Consider the following 18,081-nt stretch of genomic DNA (forward strand, 5'->3'; position numbering starts at 1 on the left):
ATTGACGTAGAATTTTTAGTAATACTCTTTTGTCATTGTTTGTCTTCCTGGCACATAATTCTTAGGCACTGTTCCACAAATATCAAAGAATGCAGTTAACATCACTGTGATTTAGCTTTACACCTGTCATGCTTTTTTCAGCCTCGGGGACTCAGGATGCTTCCACTGTGATGACTGTACTTTTGTTTCTGCGTCATGGCTGATCCATTCATTAATTTGTATCTTTATCTCGAAACACCTGCTGAATCTTACAAATTGTTTTGCTTTGAGAATCACTAAGCTTTTGACAAAATTTGATGTAGTATCTTGCTCAACTTATTCAGTTATCTTGAGAGAAATCAAAAATCAACAAACATATATAACAGCACCTCAACTGGCAACAAGGGGGGCAGTGAATGGCACTCTTGACAATGTGGAGAAAAAATTCAAGCATGCACATTAAGTTGTATCTGTCCACTGTGAAGAGTGGTGCCGCCTTAGCTTCACTACTATGAGTGGGAAAATTTAAGGTTGACTCATAAATAACTAACAGGAACATACTCATACTTTAAGAATTACTTAATCAATATTTATTTAACGCAAAATTTTTACATTTTTAAAACAGTGTGTACAAAGAAAATAATATGAGCACAAAAGGAAAACATAAAAGAGAGAAAAAAGAATAAATAAAAGAGAAATTATCTGAAAGCATTCATTGTAAAAATGTATCCTTAAAGAATTCTGCTGTAAACATGTATCAATGTATCAAAATATTTTATGGCAAAATGTTATGTATTTGCTATCAGATTATTTTTTAAGTAGTTTTTACACTCTTAAATGAAAGGAGAAATAGATAATAAAAAAATACTCACTGAAGCTCTAGCAGTTCAGTTTTCTGTAAATTGAGTCTGTGTGCTATTTCTAGCATTACATTCTAAGCTTGTGCAGTTGGATTAGCAACACTATCAGCAGTTTACAAAAACTTGAAAATTTAAATTTCAAATTTATTAAAATAAAAATTTTGTTTTTTTAATCGCTTGTTATCATGTTTATATTTTTGATGCTAGAAAAATCTCTACAAATGTTGTTTTTAAAAAAATATATTTATTGAACAAATGTACTCCTGAAAACTTTCTCTGGAAAAATGTTTGGGTGGGGGAAGTGCAATTCTTGTAACTGCATGTTAGCTCTAATTGGTCTGAAATTGATGCTGAAATTTTTAAAAAGGAAGTGAAGAGTATTTCAACTCTTTAACTAAAAGCAATCTCTACCTCGACTAAAAGCATTAACAAGAAAATAAATAAAAAAGTCATATCTTTCTAAGGAAGTCAGGACAAGCGTGTAGAGTTACTAAATGCTATTAGGAAGCAGAGTCAGAAAGCATATTTTTGGCAGTATGTCGAAGATATTGGTTAATGCACAAATATCCATTAATTTTTGGGATTGTATAATGAATTTGATTATGCATGAAATTTCTTATATTTAACATTTTTACAAACTGGAATTTTAAATAGAGTTAGTTCTCTTGCTTCATTCTGGTTTAAGGTAGCATTCAGAAATCTGCATTCAGAAGCAGCATGTGTAGCAGTATTTATATACAATCCCCAAGAATCTTAATTAATTGTATCTTTTGTAATTTTGATCCTGAGGGGGGTACTTTACTTTTTCTCTACAGGGCTTCATTAAAGTTTGTTTGTTTTTTTGTATTTTTGTTAAGAGGATTATGTGATTAGTATAATTGCCAATATTGTGCCTTTTGCCCAGCTGTTGGATATAAGAGTCCTTAAAAACCTCAAGATGTTTCAGCAGAGAAGGTTAATGAAAAATGAAAGAGACAATGCTTAGCTGTTTTACTCATTCTTTTTAAAAAAGTTTAATCATTCAGATGCCATAAAGGAAATTTGACGTGAGTATGCATTCACTCCAGAAGGTTTGAAAAGTACTTTCAAAATATAATAAAAATTGGAATGGTGAAAACTTTACAAACAAATAAAGCAAAGTGAGCGGTCAGATGAAAGAAGTAGTGATGGTTTACATAAAACTTGATTGACTGTGTTCAAAGAATGTAATAATTCCTGAAATTGTGTTGATTAATTTTAAGATTAAATTTTATTTGGAAGGCAGTGAAGGCATTATACTGTCTGTAACAAACAACTGAAAATGTATTACATTCACAATTAATTACATCATCAAAATGCGTTGCATGTATTTTTTAAACCATAATCTTAAAGAAATCATCAATAGAGCTGCTAACCATCCCTTTAATACTAGAAGATTTACAATTTTTCATCACATCTTCCTGATTTTCCATTTAATCTCCAGATCTTCCAGTTGTCAATTTATAATTTATCTGAATTTAGATAGTTAGATCATTTCTTTTATATGTAGTTCTGGAAAAGCTGCTGATTTTTTAAATGTTAAAAGGAAATGCTATAAAGAAAGCAGGTTATGATTAATAAAGAACAGGTGAAGTTCTTTGTACGTGCGACACTGGCTTTATTTATTTAAGTGATTGAAGTATAAGAATATCATTACAGGGTCAATGTTAATGTTGCCGTGGGTTTTTTTAATGCAGGTATTGCATTGGCCTTTTGAGAATGGTCATAAGTTAGAAGAACACTAGCGATCCTCTTTCCTGTGAAGGCATTTGTGACTTTCATTTGACTAGTGCAAAAGTCCCAGGTTTGATCATTTTGGACATGAGTACCTTTTCTACCAAGGTACAGATATATAATTACATACTTTGTTCTATAAAATCATTTGAACAAACAATTTGTTATTTCATAAAATGTTAGATTGGTTTTTTTTACTCTTAATTTTAAAGGAAATTCTGAATAACTAAAGCTAATTTGGCCAAAACTTTGCCAAAGTAGCTGTAATCTGGGTGTGTACTGGTTAACTAAAACTGCATGTATAGAACTAGAGATTTTGCATAGCAAGAATTTATAAAAATGTAAGCATAATGCTTGAACTTTCATTAATTTTGATAATATGGGTTGCCTTTTTGCATTTAGCTCTTGCTTTTTACTTTAGTTTTCATTATTGTATCTTTTTTGCTGGTACTTAGAAATTTTTCTTAAAAAATTCACCTTATTATGAACACCATTTTATGAACTTCTTATTGACTATTTTTAGCTTCTTATATAGTTAAAATTGTAAATTTAATTTTTGGAAAATAAGTTGCCATTTAACTTTTTTTCTTTTTCTTTTTTCACTATTGTGTCTTTTCTGTTAATATTTGACACTTTTTCTTAAAACATTTTTATTAGTTTTTGTTTAATACAGTTTTGCACATTTTATATTTCCAGTGCTTAGACAATTTTGCCTTTTCTTGCAATATAATTACTTTTAATTTAAAAAAATCATTAAATTTTCTTTACTTTGTTTCATTTGCTTGCTACTTTGCATTCAAATTATTTAAATTTAAGTTTTCATAAAATATGAAATACATACTGTTATTAAGTTGCATCACGGCAAGCTGTATCTTGATAAGTGCTTTACTATAATTTCTTTAAATATTCTTGAATACGTTTCTTAAATTCTGTTCTCGATGTTTGTAAAAATATATTCTCATTTTATTGCTTTTGTTTTAAATTTAAAAGCAAATATTTTTATTTGATCGTTTCCTTTTGCAATTAATCCAGATATAACTCAAAAATTACTAAATATCTAATTGCTTCAGTGTAATATGTTTTGTATTTGCTTAGTTTTAGATGTTTGCTATTAAAATTATGTGTTACTGTTATTTAATTAACAATGCATTGTCTTTATTGGATAGAATTTGATTTTATTATTTCCATCATGTAAACTTGATTGTAGAATTATTGATTATAATACCTCAAATATTTCCAGGCATCTTTAACAAAAGGTGAAACTCAGTCGTTTCTGTTTGAAGTTGGGCTTGCTTGGATGATGGCCAAATGCTTAAGCTTTGCAGTTGATCGCATTGAAGATGACAATCATAAAAATGTGACTGCTATGGATGTTGCTACTACATTATCATATTGCTTATATTTACCAGCAGTGTTTACTGGGCCTATATTTCGCTACAGTCAGTTTTTAAAGGAAGTATGTTTCTGATAATTAATGTTTTTTCTTAAATTGTAAGATATATGCTAAATTAAAACATGCACAAGCAGAATTGCATTAAAAATACATTAAGGAAAAAATCTTAGGTTAATCTGGAGGTTTTAAACATTTGTTGAAAATTCCAGATATGAGAAAAATACACCAATAGCATTATCACACTGGAAACATGTCACACTATGACAGTTGCAACATCACATTCATGTCACATAACACCACACACTGTCAGTAATATTGTATGTAAGTTTTAATGTTGCAACATTTATGCTGTATTTTGATGTTGGTGTGAAGTAAAACCATGACCTTTTACAGTGCTATGTTGATGTTGTTATACTGATATATGAAATTATTTAGTTGTGAAGTCACACTCTGACAGTCTTTCTTAAAATACTTTTTTTGCAGTGTGATAAATGGATAACAATTACCATACTGCAAAGTTATTGAGTGCTTACATATTAGCGCAACCATCTTTGCAGAAGTTGCAAAATTTTTAAAATGTTCCAAATCTGACAACCGGGAGCATAACGGTTCTTCAGGCAAACATGCACATATACCACCATCTAGTGAGACTTAAAATAATATAAAACAACTTATCACCTCTGGTGCTTTAGTCGCTTATTAAGGCTTATTAAGTATATTAAGTGGATTACAACCTCTGAAACTCTAAGCGAAGTTACGACACTAACTGCGTCAGACAGAGCCCAATTAATTTTCAAAATTTGCCAGCTGTGCGTACACCACACCCTTTAGCTTTGTTCTGATTAGCAGGTCTCTCTAGGCAAGCAGCAGCACTGACAACAGCCAGTCTTTTGTTAATTATACTGATTATGATTTTACTTCTCATTTTAAACTATGGCGCTTGACATGAAATCTACCTGCTATTTAATAAACCTGTAGACTGAGCAAGTATTTGACAAAATGAGACATTAAAAAATCAACATAAAGCTAACTGTTAGTAAAACATAAATAAAATGTCACGTATCTTCTTTTAAATATGTTCAACTATTACAAGTGTAAAAATATTTATTAAATATGTAAAAATATTAAATATGTTACTTGAGAAATTTCATAAAGTTTTATTCTCAAACTTCTTAATAATTATATTAATAAGGTTATGTTGAATAATAATGCACCTTACTTACGGATCTATTTATTTTTAGGATGGTATTACAAAAGTTCAGGCATAGATAATATTTTTAATTGAAATTATTCAGTTCCCATTTGCTCGTAGGTCCTTAATTTTTTCATTAATGGTCCTTAAAAGTACTTTATTTCCGTGTGCAGAAATGTGTACTAACCCAGGTTTATGCAGCTATCCCATGGAATATTGTTTAGTTTGATTCAGTTGTTTGATTGATACAACCATGTTAAAGTGTGAAAAGCAGTCATTTTCTTTTTGTGGAAAGGGATGTGAAAACTTCAGAAATTGTCCAATTGTTTGCAAGAAGTATTCTGTTCCCACATTTGAAAACTCTTTATGGCATGTTCGATTTCAGAGTATAACAATGCGATAAGGAGAAAGAGAGGAAAGATTGAAAAAATTCTCCAAGGATAGCTTAAAAGAATTAGTTTTTCTTTGGGATAACTGTATTCAGTTAAATGGGGATTATGTTTAAAAACTGTATTATAATACTGATGAAAATTTTTAAAATATAAAAAAATATATATATACCTCAATTTCTACAATTTAGGAAACATTCTATGTATAAACTATAACATGTTGTTGTTGAACGAGCATTGTTCATTGTTACCTAGATATCGCAGAGATATAAATGCAAATCAAAATTAATTTAGATTTGCTGATACTGTGAAAATAACTTAGAAGGAAATTCAGTTATGATATTCATTGCCACCTTGACAGTATAGTGGTTAGGGAAGCCTACTGCGGTACCAAAGGGCCCGGGTTCGGAAGTTGGTGAGTTTCTTCTTTTTTACTCTTTTCCAATTCTTCCTTTTTGATGTTTTTTGTTCACCACATTTTCGTTGCTCATTTACGCTTTTGAAATATGTCAACAGATAAGAATCGATTTTGTAAATTACACCTGAAGTGTATGAAATACTTGAACCATCTCCATTTTTTGCTCAAATGCAAACATCAGAATATCATTCCCAAATTTATACAAGTTAAATGTAGTCTCAAATCTGTTCATATTTTGAAAATTATGCATAAATTCAAGTTATCACTACTTCGTAAACACTATAAGACAGATGCTCAAACATTTGGCTAAAATTGAACAGGAATTATATAACCTTCATTTAAAAATTGATAATTCCACTTTAAATTTTTCCTCATTTTATCATAAATCTTGGTCTAGGACTGAAACTGCTTGTCAATGCCATATAAACATTTTTGTTTCTAAATACCAAAAGCTCAAACTTTTCTAAGTCATAAAAACCTTCAGTTCTTCAAATCATCACCCCAATTGAAAAAGCTTTTAAATTCTCTAAAATTTATGAAACACAGAAAGATACATTTCGCCCAGCCATTCAGTTCACTTTAGAATGTGAATTTTAACTACAAGTCATTTGTTTTTAATCTCAACCAAAAAGAAAAGAAAACATTCATTCTAATCCTAATATTATAATTTCGAAGGCTGATAAGGGGGGACAGATTGTGTCTATGAACAAACATACATATATTAATGGGGCTACGAAACTGATAAGTGAAGGCCCATACTGTTTGATCTCTAAAGATCTCTCAACTTCTGACCTCACAAATGTTAAAATAGCATTTAAATCTTCTCACATACTTTCGACTCAGTTTAAGGAATCACTCATTCCACCTAATGCTAGCTGTGCTAGATTTTATACTCTCCTCAAAGTTCTTAAAATTGGAATTCCTTTTTTACCTATAGTTTCCAATTTAGGAACGGCATCATACCCTTAGCCAAATATTTAGTTTCCGTATTTTCTCCTTTACTTTCCAATAATATTCACACCGTAAAACTTCTTTCTAAGTCATTGATAAGCTTAAAGATATTTCTCCCTTGTACTGCATTATGGTTTCGTTTGATGTTAAATCACTGTTTACTAACATTCCAGTCGAAGGTGCACTAAAAGGCGTTGAAACTAGACTTCGAGAATTTCATTTCTCACATATTGAAATTGAAGAGTTAATTTCCCTCACTAAAAGTCTCTGTGAATCAGACTCACTTTTTTTTCCAAAATGAATGTTATCGCCAAATTGAAGGACTAGCTATGGGTAATCCCCTCAGTCCTGTACTTGCTGACATTTACATGCACTATTTTGAGGTCAAATTATTTGAAAAACTATCTTTTCGTCTGTGGATTCGCTACATAAACAACACTTTCGCTGTGTTTGATGGTGATAAGAAAGACTTAACCCAGGTATTATCTGTGATAAATTCGATTGAACCAGCCATTCAGTTCACTTTTGAGACTGAATCTGATAATACACTTTCCTTCCTTCATATTCTTATAATCCATAATGGATCTAATTTCAGCATAACTGTTTACTGTAAACCCTTTTCTGTTTGTTTATCTCCTCATGCTAAGTCATGTCACCCAGTTAAGCAAAAAATGGTTTCTTTTTACTATTATGTATTTTGAACTCTCAAAGTTTGTTCCTCAGAATCTTTTTCTTGCTAATGAACTCAATTATTTAAGATGTGTTGCACTTGACTGAGGATTTTCTCCTGTAGTCATTGATAAAGCTGTTCGAAAGTTCTCATCGTGCCATCTAAGAACACATTCTGATGTTAGAAATAACATTAATAACTTATCCATTTCATCCTTCTATTAGTTACAAAATTGCACGGATTTTACACAAGTTTAATTTTCAAGTTGTTTACTCGCCGATAAGTAAAATACGAGGTTTGGTTTTTAAAGATTCTTTTTCTGACTTTAATTCTTGGAGAATTCATAGCATAGCATGTCAGTGTGGCTTAAGTTATATTGGCCAAACAAAAAGAGCATTAAAATTTCGCGTAAAGGAACATGAATTTTACATCCAAAAAAGGCGAAATTAACAAATCTGTAAAAAAGGCGAAATTAACAAATCTATGAGGAGTGAAGGCTGGTCCTTATGACTGAACTATTTTCCAGTTTCTCTCACAAGAGGATTGATAGCATTGTGTAAATGTGAAGAACGCAGATGTTAAGTGAAGACATGAACGCACAACAGAATATACATATGTCTTTTTTTCCATCTGAGAATTCATCAATAAGAAGCTGCACATATGTTAATATATGGGACACCTTCTTCAATGTAGTCTATGCAATATAAAAGCTGAACTCCATTCCACAAAATGGCAGTTCACACTTTGCAATGTTGGACTCTGCCTGAGTGATATATTCCTAGTTGTATTGTGTAACCATCATATGTTCTATAATCATTAAAAAAAAGTTCTATAAAATTGTGTTTATTTATATTAATCATTACCAATATGTTAAGCATGTTAAAAGCAAATACAGTCAAAAGTTGTTAATCCGGACTCGTCAGGACTTTGGTGATTCCGAATTGTAGATCATCAGTTTAAATCTGGTAAGATGGCATGCAGAAATTATAAAATTAAAAATATGAAACCGTAATTTATGAAATAAAGAACAATTATGATCTAAAGGGTATCAAAATTTACAAAAAAAAAAAAAAAAAAAAAAAAAAAAAAAAGCTGAATATTTATTTGTTTACTTTATTAAACATTTCTTTCAATGTAAGTTGTTTAAGTTGCTTTGTTTTATGTGATAATACTTTCTCTTTAATTCTATAAACAGACATAATTTCTTGTTCAGTTACAAAGTTCCGCTGTTCAAGTCCTATAATTGCTGTGTCGAGAATACCGATTAATTTGTCAATCGAAATTTTTTCGTTTTCAATAACCTCTGTGTCACTTTCTTCACTATTGGAAGCAAATTATAATGATGAGGAATTTGATTTAAGTCATATCAAAGATGGAATGCATCGAGACGAAATACTACATTTAATAAGGAATTATAAGCCAAATAAAATGAAAACATTTGCCCTGAAGATAAGGATAGTGCTGACAGATAACTTCCAATTCATTGTGTGTCGTGCCCCCCCCATCGCTGCAGAGCAGCGTGAAATTGATAAACAGATTTTGGAATGATTAGGTCATTTTTTGCAGCAATTCCACTTTTTTTTAATGGACTTCAAAACATACTCTCGCTTTGTAGATCTTTTACATATTAGTAAATATATATCGGAAATTCTATTTGACATAATCGAAAGTTCAAGCTTACTTTTATAAAATTGCCCTAACAGTCTGCAAGATATAATAAGCCGGATCCAATTCGAAGATTAAGGAACAACGCAATCTGCAACATTAACTGAATTAGATAATTTTAGCTTAGCTTATACCGTTCGTTATGCATTAAACGCGCATGCGTAAACATATTTTGCGCATGCGCACACGCATATTCGCAGCCATAAAGGTCTTACGCGCATGCGCAGAATGTTTGTAGCTTTGAGGCCCGGATTATGGGTGTCCTAATTAACGACTTTTGACTGTACACTTTTTTACCCACTACTTTTTTGGGAGATCAAAGAATTAAAACAGGAAATTTACAGGAAGTACTTCTGTCACGTCACATTTTTTACATTATCTTTTATTATTAAAAGCAATAAAAGTTGAACTATATCTACCAAATAAAAATGGCTTCCTAAATTGAAATTTTTATCAGCGAGATAAAATTGAGACTAAAACTGATGCCCTTGCATCTGCAGTCGGATTATACAAATAAAAGTGAATCAGTTGTCAATTATTCCTTTTTGTTCATAATTTTTAAATTATGCATTAATTATTATATATTAATTATTACTGATATCATTTACATCATTATACAATAAACAGTGCTTACCTGAAAATTTTGCAGTAACGAGGTCAGCCAAGAGTAGAAACAAAACTAAAGAAATGACCACGAAAATCCTCAATACCAAAAAAAAAAAAAAAAAAAAAAAAAAAAAAAAAAAAACCATACTTAATTATTTTGTGATACTTTTTTAATATCACATTAAGAAAAAACATACTGTGAACTAAATATTTTTAACAAATAGGAACTAATTTAAATTGTAAGCTATTAGCATAAAAAAATATCGATGAATCGAGGGAATCAGGCCGCAGGATCATTAAAATAAAATAAATACATGCACAATAATAATACATGCGCAAAGCCAGTGTGCAAAGATAACTCTCATTGAAGAAGAATTACATGAACATGAAAGGTCACATTATATGTTTATTGTAACGCATATGTGACATCAGTGCAATATTCACACCTACATCACAATATGATATTCTATCTTGGTCACATATGTAACATGATGAAAATTTAACATTGATAAGTCACAGCAACTTCATGTGCTGTATGAGTAATGATTTATGAAAGTAACATTTTCAATGAAGCCGTTTTTGGTATCGGCCAAAGCCTCTAGACAACCTCAGAACTGATAACATATATATTTATAATGACAGATTTCTGAAATGCCTGACGAGTTCTTTTTCTCAGTTACTTTCATTCAGTATTATTAATGATCATTGCAACTGCATCTCACATGTAATAATCTGTAGGATAGCAGTCAGGTAAATTGTAAAATTCTTCATGACTTTCTTCTGACATGAAAGACTACATGACTTATTTCTTTTTTACTACATATCTTACTTTACGTTTATGTAGAAGAAATTACTACATGACCACAGCTTACCGAGGTGTAATTTATAACATTTAATTTTTATTTAGTTTTTAATAATTATTTTTATATTTAGAATAACTGTATTTAAAATAATTATCGAAAACTGTTTTTAGCACTAATATTATAAATAATGATTCCTGTTTCAATTTTTTAGGTTTTTGAATCAGAGAGATCACAGCCAGGAATAATCTTAAGAAATGTGTTACGTGTTTTTTATGTGTTGTTATGGTACTTCATTTATGAAATTTTGTTGCATTTTGTTTACTCATCAGCTGTTCAGTATTTTCCAGAAGTTGCATTTAATTTTGATAGCTGGTCTTTATGTGGATTAGGTTATACATTACCTATGATGTTCTACCTAAAATATTTCATTATTTATGGTATGGCAGGAAGCATTGCAAGACTGGAAGGTTTTAATTTTCCTCCTGCACCTAAATGTATAAGTTGTATTCATTTATCTTCATACCTGTGGCGGTGAGTTATTTAATTTCATTGTTTATAACTCAAATATTTTATCAGATATAAGAATAGGCATAGTGCATTTCATGATTAAATGAAACTTTTATTAATTGAAGTTTTGTATTTATAGCACTGTTAAATATTGTTTTTAAATTAGCATTAAATACCACATAAGTAGTAAAATTTTAGATTTACTTGACGCTTATAATAATTTTTTTGAAGACAAAAGTAGCTTTTCTTTTTCAACTACAACAATGCTATGAGTGAACTATCATTTAAAATATTTTAGCACCAGCATTTTAGCTAAAAACTGTACTTAGACAGATTCAGCTTCTGGGGATACATAATCAGTCTTTGCAGTGACTAGAACCATCAATAATTCAGTGGTCCGTTCAGTTGCTGCAACGCCCATAATCAGAATCGTAGCTAGGGTTTTCAGCGCCCAGGGACATTTGAAGATTTCGCGCCCGCTACTGCTTGCCAAGGATGGAAAAGATGTAATTCTAAAATGTCGTAGCATCAGTTTGGCGCCCCTTGGATTCTGCGCCCGGGGACAGATGCCCCCCTTGGCCCCCTCTAGCTACGCCCCTGCCCATAATGCTACCATGAAATGCGTCTCAGGTTGTGTGATGGTTACATGGTAGATAATATAAAGGTTGCCCTTGAGGGCTTCGCTCCATTGGTCAGTTCAGGGAGACTGATACTGTCAGGATATACTTGTCATGTGCTGTTTTAGTTTTTTCGGTGACCAGATATTGTCTGGTCATCAAAAAAAACGAAGACACTTTGTCGCCAGGGGTTGACCACTGGGGAGGGGTTTGCACCCCTGTGTATTGCCTGTAGGCATCACTCTGTGTTAAGGACTTTACATAGCCCAGGTCAGGAAGTCTCTACTTTCTAGTGTACTGTATATTACAGTTATTTTCTGACACAGTATTTTTTAAATAATATTATCAGGTTAAAAAGAAGATATGTCTGCCTTTGATAAATTTAAAATAAGCTTTCTTTCTGAAATCTCTTAACTCTATAATTTCCATTTTCAGGTAAGTGTAGGAGTTCTTACAGGCATGGTATTCTTGCTTAAATTTTGATAAGAATTCACTTTTTGTGACCAAAATTTTAAAAAGCTGGCTTTAATGAAGTCAATAATTTAGTACAGAAAACAAGAAACATGTTGGATATTTTTGAACAAAGTGATTTAAGAATTAAGTTAAACAGTTTTATGCCAACTATAACAAAATGATTTGCATCAAGGTGCTGCCATCACATTCATTAAAATCGAACTTTTGTGCAATTAGAATCTGGCATTTTGTTTCTGAAAAGATGTTTATGTTCATAAAATTAAAAGTAATAGTTATGCCAAATATAAATGAAACATAAATGTAATAAACTCCATCCAATAGGGTTGATAATGAAAGTCATTTTTTTAAAAGGAGTTGGTGAAAAAGTTGATAATCTTTAGTTTTTCAAAGACCATTATCCCTGAATTGTATTATTCTCAGTTTTGCCTTTAAAACTCTCTTAAATACATTTAGAAACTATTGCATTATATAAGTTATTAGCTTTTTATCTTAGTTATGAAATGCTAAGAGATTCATATATAAACATTATAATTTTTATGGCTATTTCTTGATCTAATATCCATAAAACAAAAAAACAAAACAAAACAAAAAACAGCCATAACAGATTTTTGTATTTGAGGCATATCTCAAAATTGCTAAACATTGTTTCGTTAATTTGACCTTAATATTTAATTCTTGTATTTCAATTTGTACTGCAGTACAAAGTCTTTAATCCGGACTTGTCAGGACTTCGACGATTCCGGATTATAGATCATCAATTTAAATCTGGTAAGATGGCATGCAGAAATTATAAAATTAAAAATATGAAACCATAATTTATGAAATAAAGAGCAATTATGATCTAAAGGGTATCAAAATTTACAAAAAAAAAAAAAAAAAAGCTTAATATTTATTTGTTTACTTTATTAAACATTTCTTTCAATGTAAGTTGTTTAAGTTGCTTCGTTTTATGTGATAATACTTTCTCTTTAATTCTATAAACAGACATAATTTCTTGTTCAGTTCCACTGTTCAAGTCCTGTAATTGCTGTGTCGAGAATACCGACTAACTTGTCAATCAAAATTTTTTCGTTTTCAATAACCTCTCGTTCACTTTCTTCACTATCGGAAGTGGTACATCGAAACATGCTTTCGCTTTGTAGATCCTTTGGCAGCTCCAGAATCGGAAACTCTTTTTGACATAATTGAAAGTTCAAGCGTAATTTTTATAAAATTCTCTAACAGTCTGCAAAAAATAATAAGCCGGATCTAATTAGAAAATTAAAGAGCAATGCAATCTGCAACATTTACTGAAATAGATAATTTTAACCTAACGTATACCATCCGTTATACATTAAATGCACATGCGTAAACATATTATGCTCATGCATAAATGCATTTGCGCATGCATAAAGGTATTATGTGCATGCATAAATGTATTATGTGTTTACGCATGCACAGAAAGTTTGTAGCTTTGAGGTCTGGATTATGGACGTCTGGATTAAAGACTTATCTTGTACTGTATTTCTTGTTTTTTTACCTAAGGCACGTGTTTAATTTAAAGCACAGTTTGCGCTACTGAGCATGAAATTTTATGCACATTCAAATGTTTTCTCAGTTTTTAGAGTAACTGTGCAGTTGTCTTTCTCCCCCTTGTTGACATAAATAACCAGTTATAGAAGTACTTTAAGTAAGGAAAATAGTTGTGTTATTGTCTTTGGTCCATATACAAATTTCTAATTATCCTAAAAAATAAAACAAAAGATGTGTGACTTTCTACCTGCAGTTCATAGTTTATTTATTGCAAAGCATAGTTTTGCAATCTTTTATGGTTTGCCATTCCTTTCTCAAGAATTGTATTGCTCATCATCCTCTTGGGACTTTCTTAATACCCCCTTATCTTTGCAAAATTAATATAGTCCATGTTTCTGTGAAAGCAATCAGCATCAAATAAAATAGGCCTTAAATTTTTTATTGCATTTATTGTTCATTTGCTTCTGAACTTCCTCTTATTGCTCTTTAGACTAATAATACTTCTCCTCCTAGAATTTCTTAGTGCACACATTAGAGAACTATGTAGTACTAAATCATTAATTGTCAAATGAGCAATTTTTGTTTTGCAATTGCTTCTTAAATTTAGAACTTAAAAAGTAAAGATGCATTTTTACTTGCTTGTTGCCTGTCTACAAAAGGCATGGTTAAGGCATGCTGTCTTAACAGACATGTTGTCTTTTCAATAATTTAAATAATATTTCTTTAAATAAAATTGATTCATTTTACATTTTACTTAATATTATCTCCAAAAATTCTGCATTAAAAGAGAATGAAACTTTTATATTTAACTGATTATTGGTATGAATATTATGCCAATGGGAATTTTTACTTCGTAGGAATCATATTTCATTACATTTCATCTCTGCAGAATTCTGAATTATTCTGAAATTATTTCCATGAAATTTTTTACAAATGCATATCTAGAATCAGTAATAATACAACTTGTAACTGGCTTTTTTAAACATACTGTGTTCTGCACATGGTCATTGGTCATGGATAACTGAAAAACACGGATAATCCAAACTATGAATTTGCATCCATATTGTTTATTTCTTTAAAAAATATGTAATTTTATTTTATTTTTGAGATGTTTTAAATATTTTTCGAATTTCACTGCGTACTTTTGAAAGTGCTATTTTGTCATTATATTCAAATTCCCTTTGGTCAATGAAGTCAAAGAGTTTCATCAGAACTCGTTGCTGTTTCAGGACTAACCAAACCAGTGATCAACCAAAACAATGCACATTCAGAATGAACTTTATGAGGTAATCATTGGAACTAAAACTAAAGATGCAATTCACCAGGTTTTAGTGTCTAGGGGTTACATACTGTGCTGCATAGCTTTAGTGTGCATGCATGGGTACTGTTATGTGCAGATAATCCTCACCTGGACAATCGAGAGTGTATTCTATCTACTATTGAGGAGGCATAGTTGGTAAATGTTATATAGTTGATTCTCATTTTTCAGTCTTGTCCCAAAAGCTTTATTTGATACTTGAATTTTAGCTCTCACCCACCAATGCTACCACCTGTTAGTGCTTCTGTATTAGTGTATTCTGCATTCCTGCTAGTGTTGTGACATTTTTCAGTAGCTGTTCTGTATTCTGTAAGAAAGATAAAGAGTTTTTATTTACCTCCTTTAGTTCCCCCCTAAGAAAGGGTAGAGATAGCTACTTTTTATCTTAAATGTCATCTTCATACCAGTTACAGCATCTTTCAGATCAATTACAGCAAATGCATATCTTCTTTGTATTATTAATATTTGTAACTCTTTTCCCTTTTTTAAAAGATTCAAAGATAGCTATGAATTTAATATGAAAAAACACTTCAATTGCAGATATTTGCAAAATTTAGCAGCAGTGTATTTACAAAAAGGATAGAGCTTATTTTAAACACATAAAAAATAAACAGAATTGAATTGGTATTACTCAAACAACCTCCCACCTTGCAATTTTGTAGGATGCCTATAAATTGCAACAAAAGTTATAAATAAAGTCTATTGGAAATTTTAACATTTTGACAGGATCTAGTGACAAAATTTGGGACTTTGGGTAATGAATCATCATCTTCACTGGAATCTGAATCATTAGCTGCAGGGCAGAGAGGCACTTTCATCCTTTTAAGCATCTTGAGCAATGAATGGTAACTTTTCCAAACTGTTGATTTCTCATGGATAAAGTCTGTGGAATGGTCTGAACTTCTCTCCATCAGCTGTTCTCACTCTGGCAACTCTTGATTACCCATCTGCTCCAGTAAAGTGCTCCAGTAGTGACGATTTCTAAAGGCCAGTTGATACGCTTTCCATCAGTTTCTAGGAGAACAACCTTCCCAACTCTTAAAGATTCATCCCGGCTCTTACCTTTATGAATCAACATTGCTAAATACTCATCCCAAATTCTCATTAGTAAATCCTGTCTTGATTTTTGTACAACAAAATGCAATCTTATATTTAGGCTTTTACTGTCAATTTCCTTTAAATCAGTTGTTTCACTGCTAGAATACTTTGTAAGAAATAAGCAGGAGATAATGGCTTCAGACCTTCCGAATTATCTTCAATATATGTAAGTTGTTGTATATCTTTGTGGGTAATTATTTCACAAGACACTGTATTTAATTACATGCTACTTTATTATGTACAAACACATCATCCTCACTCGTATACATATCATTACAACTACTCACATTCCAGTCTTAGATCTGGTTTACAATAACTTTGCGTGCTTGCCATGCTTGGTGCTGCATCAGCTGTTAGTCCGATTATGATTAAGTTCTTGATACACCACATCCCTCCCCCTTTAGCATGACTGCAGTCTATCTGGGGAACATCGAATTCTTCTGGACCGATGCAAAGGTTGTGGCACAGCAGCTTTCTTTAATAACCTGATTTTATCAGAAGCAAATCCGGTGGATGGAATATCTGATAAAACCTTAGGCTTAGAAGACGACATAGACTTGTCTACCTGGTGGCTATTATTTTTAGATGGTTCTGGAACTCAACTCTTATCAGGCTGTTTGGAAATCATGAGAGCTGGAGGTGGACATATGCAGATATCATCAATTATGGTTCCTCCATCATGCATTTGATCGATATATCGCTGCCATAGCTGACCATCTATATTTATGGTGTAAAGAAACTGCCCATCCTTGGATTGGACAGTTCTAAATCTCCATCGTTTGTCACCTTGGCGATAATTTTTCACTGCCACTCTATCGCCAACTCTAAATGCTCGATCTGCAAACTCGTAGGTTCCTTTTCAAACTATTTCTTCCACCTTCCTCTTAAGATCTGGTCTCAATAAATCTATTCTTGTTCGAATTTCCCTCTTCAGCATTAGCATTGCAGGGCTCTGTAAAGTAGTTAAATTCAGAGCTTTTCTATATTGAATCAAAAATGTACTGAGGTTTTGTCTCAAAGTTCCCCGATAATTTTGCATTGTTCTTAAAAATTGTATTACTGTAAGCACATACCGTTCAGCCTGCCCATTACTAGACGGTTTAAATGGTGCTGTAGTTTTGTGTTTGATTCCATTACGCTGTAGAAATATTTTAATCTCATGTGAAGTGAATTATGGCCCGTTATCACTCACTAACAATACTAGTAATCTGAATCGTGCAAAAAAGTCCCATAAACATTCTATTGTTTTCAAAATCGAGCTTGATTTCATTGGATAGGCTTCTAGCCACTTTGAGTGAGCATTGACGATTATCAAAAACATATGCTCAAAAATAGGTCCTGCATAATCAATGTGAATACCTTCCATTGGAGCGCTTGGGTACTGCCAATAATGAACTTTTACTTTAGGAGGATCTGTTTTATGTTTTACACATTCAGAACAGTTTTTAGTAGTACTTTTGATATACCATTCTAAAATACATAAGATCTAGCAATTGCTTTCATCTTTACAGTTCCTAAATGTCCGTGGTGCAACTCTTTCAAAACATCCTCACGGTATCGTTTTGGAATACAAATGCCTTGACCATACATTATGCAGCCATCTTGGAGACCATCTCCCTTCCTTTCAATTTACCACCGCTTTGAAGTATTCATAGCAGAGGACTGAGTTCTGCATCAATTTCAGTTTCTTTAGCCAAATCTTTGGCAGTGATTGGAAGAGTTTCAATCTGCTGTAACTAAAAAATAGTTACATCATCCTGTACAGACAGTTGCTCTGAGTTTGTCAGCAATCATGATAGAAAGTCAGCATTACCATGCTTGTTTGTTTTACGCTAAATAATGTCAAAGTGGAATGACTGTAAAGTCAAAGTGTAATT

General features: G+C 31.6%; 1 protein-coding gene across 6 annotated transcripts in view; it reads left to right on the forward strand.

Moving 5' to 3' along the window:
- Positions 1 to 18,081, forward strand: part of rasp (protein-cysteine N-palmitoyltransferase Rasp) — a 79,199-nt gene that overhangs the window by 18,521 nt on the left and 42,597 nt on the right. For all 6 annotated transcript variants that reach the window (XM_085826933.1, XM_085826935.1, XM_085826900.1 and 3 more), the window contains 2 exons: positions 3,832 to 4,047; positions 10,890 to 11,209. In XM_085826933.1, coding sequence (XP_085683059.1) covers positions 3,832 to 4,047; positions 10,890 to 11,209 — 536 coding nt within the window. The remainder of the gene's footprint in view (positions 1 to 3,831; positions 4,048 to 10,889; positions 11,210 to 18,081) is intronic.

This window comes from Stegodyphus dumicola, chromosome 1 (genome assembly GCF_044657685.1).
Source record: "Stegodyphus dumicola isolate Sdum_Otavi_A_Nest chromosome 1, ASM4465768v1".
NCBI lineage: Eukaryota > Metazoa > Arthropoda > Arachnida > Araneae > Eresidae > Stegodyphus > Stegodyphus dumicola.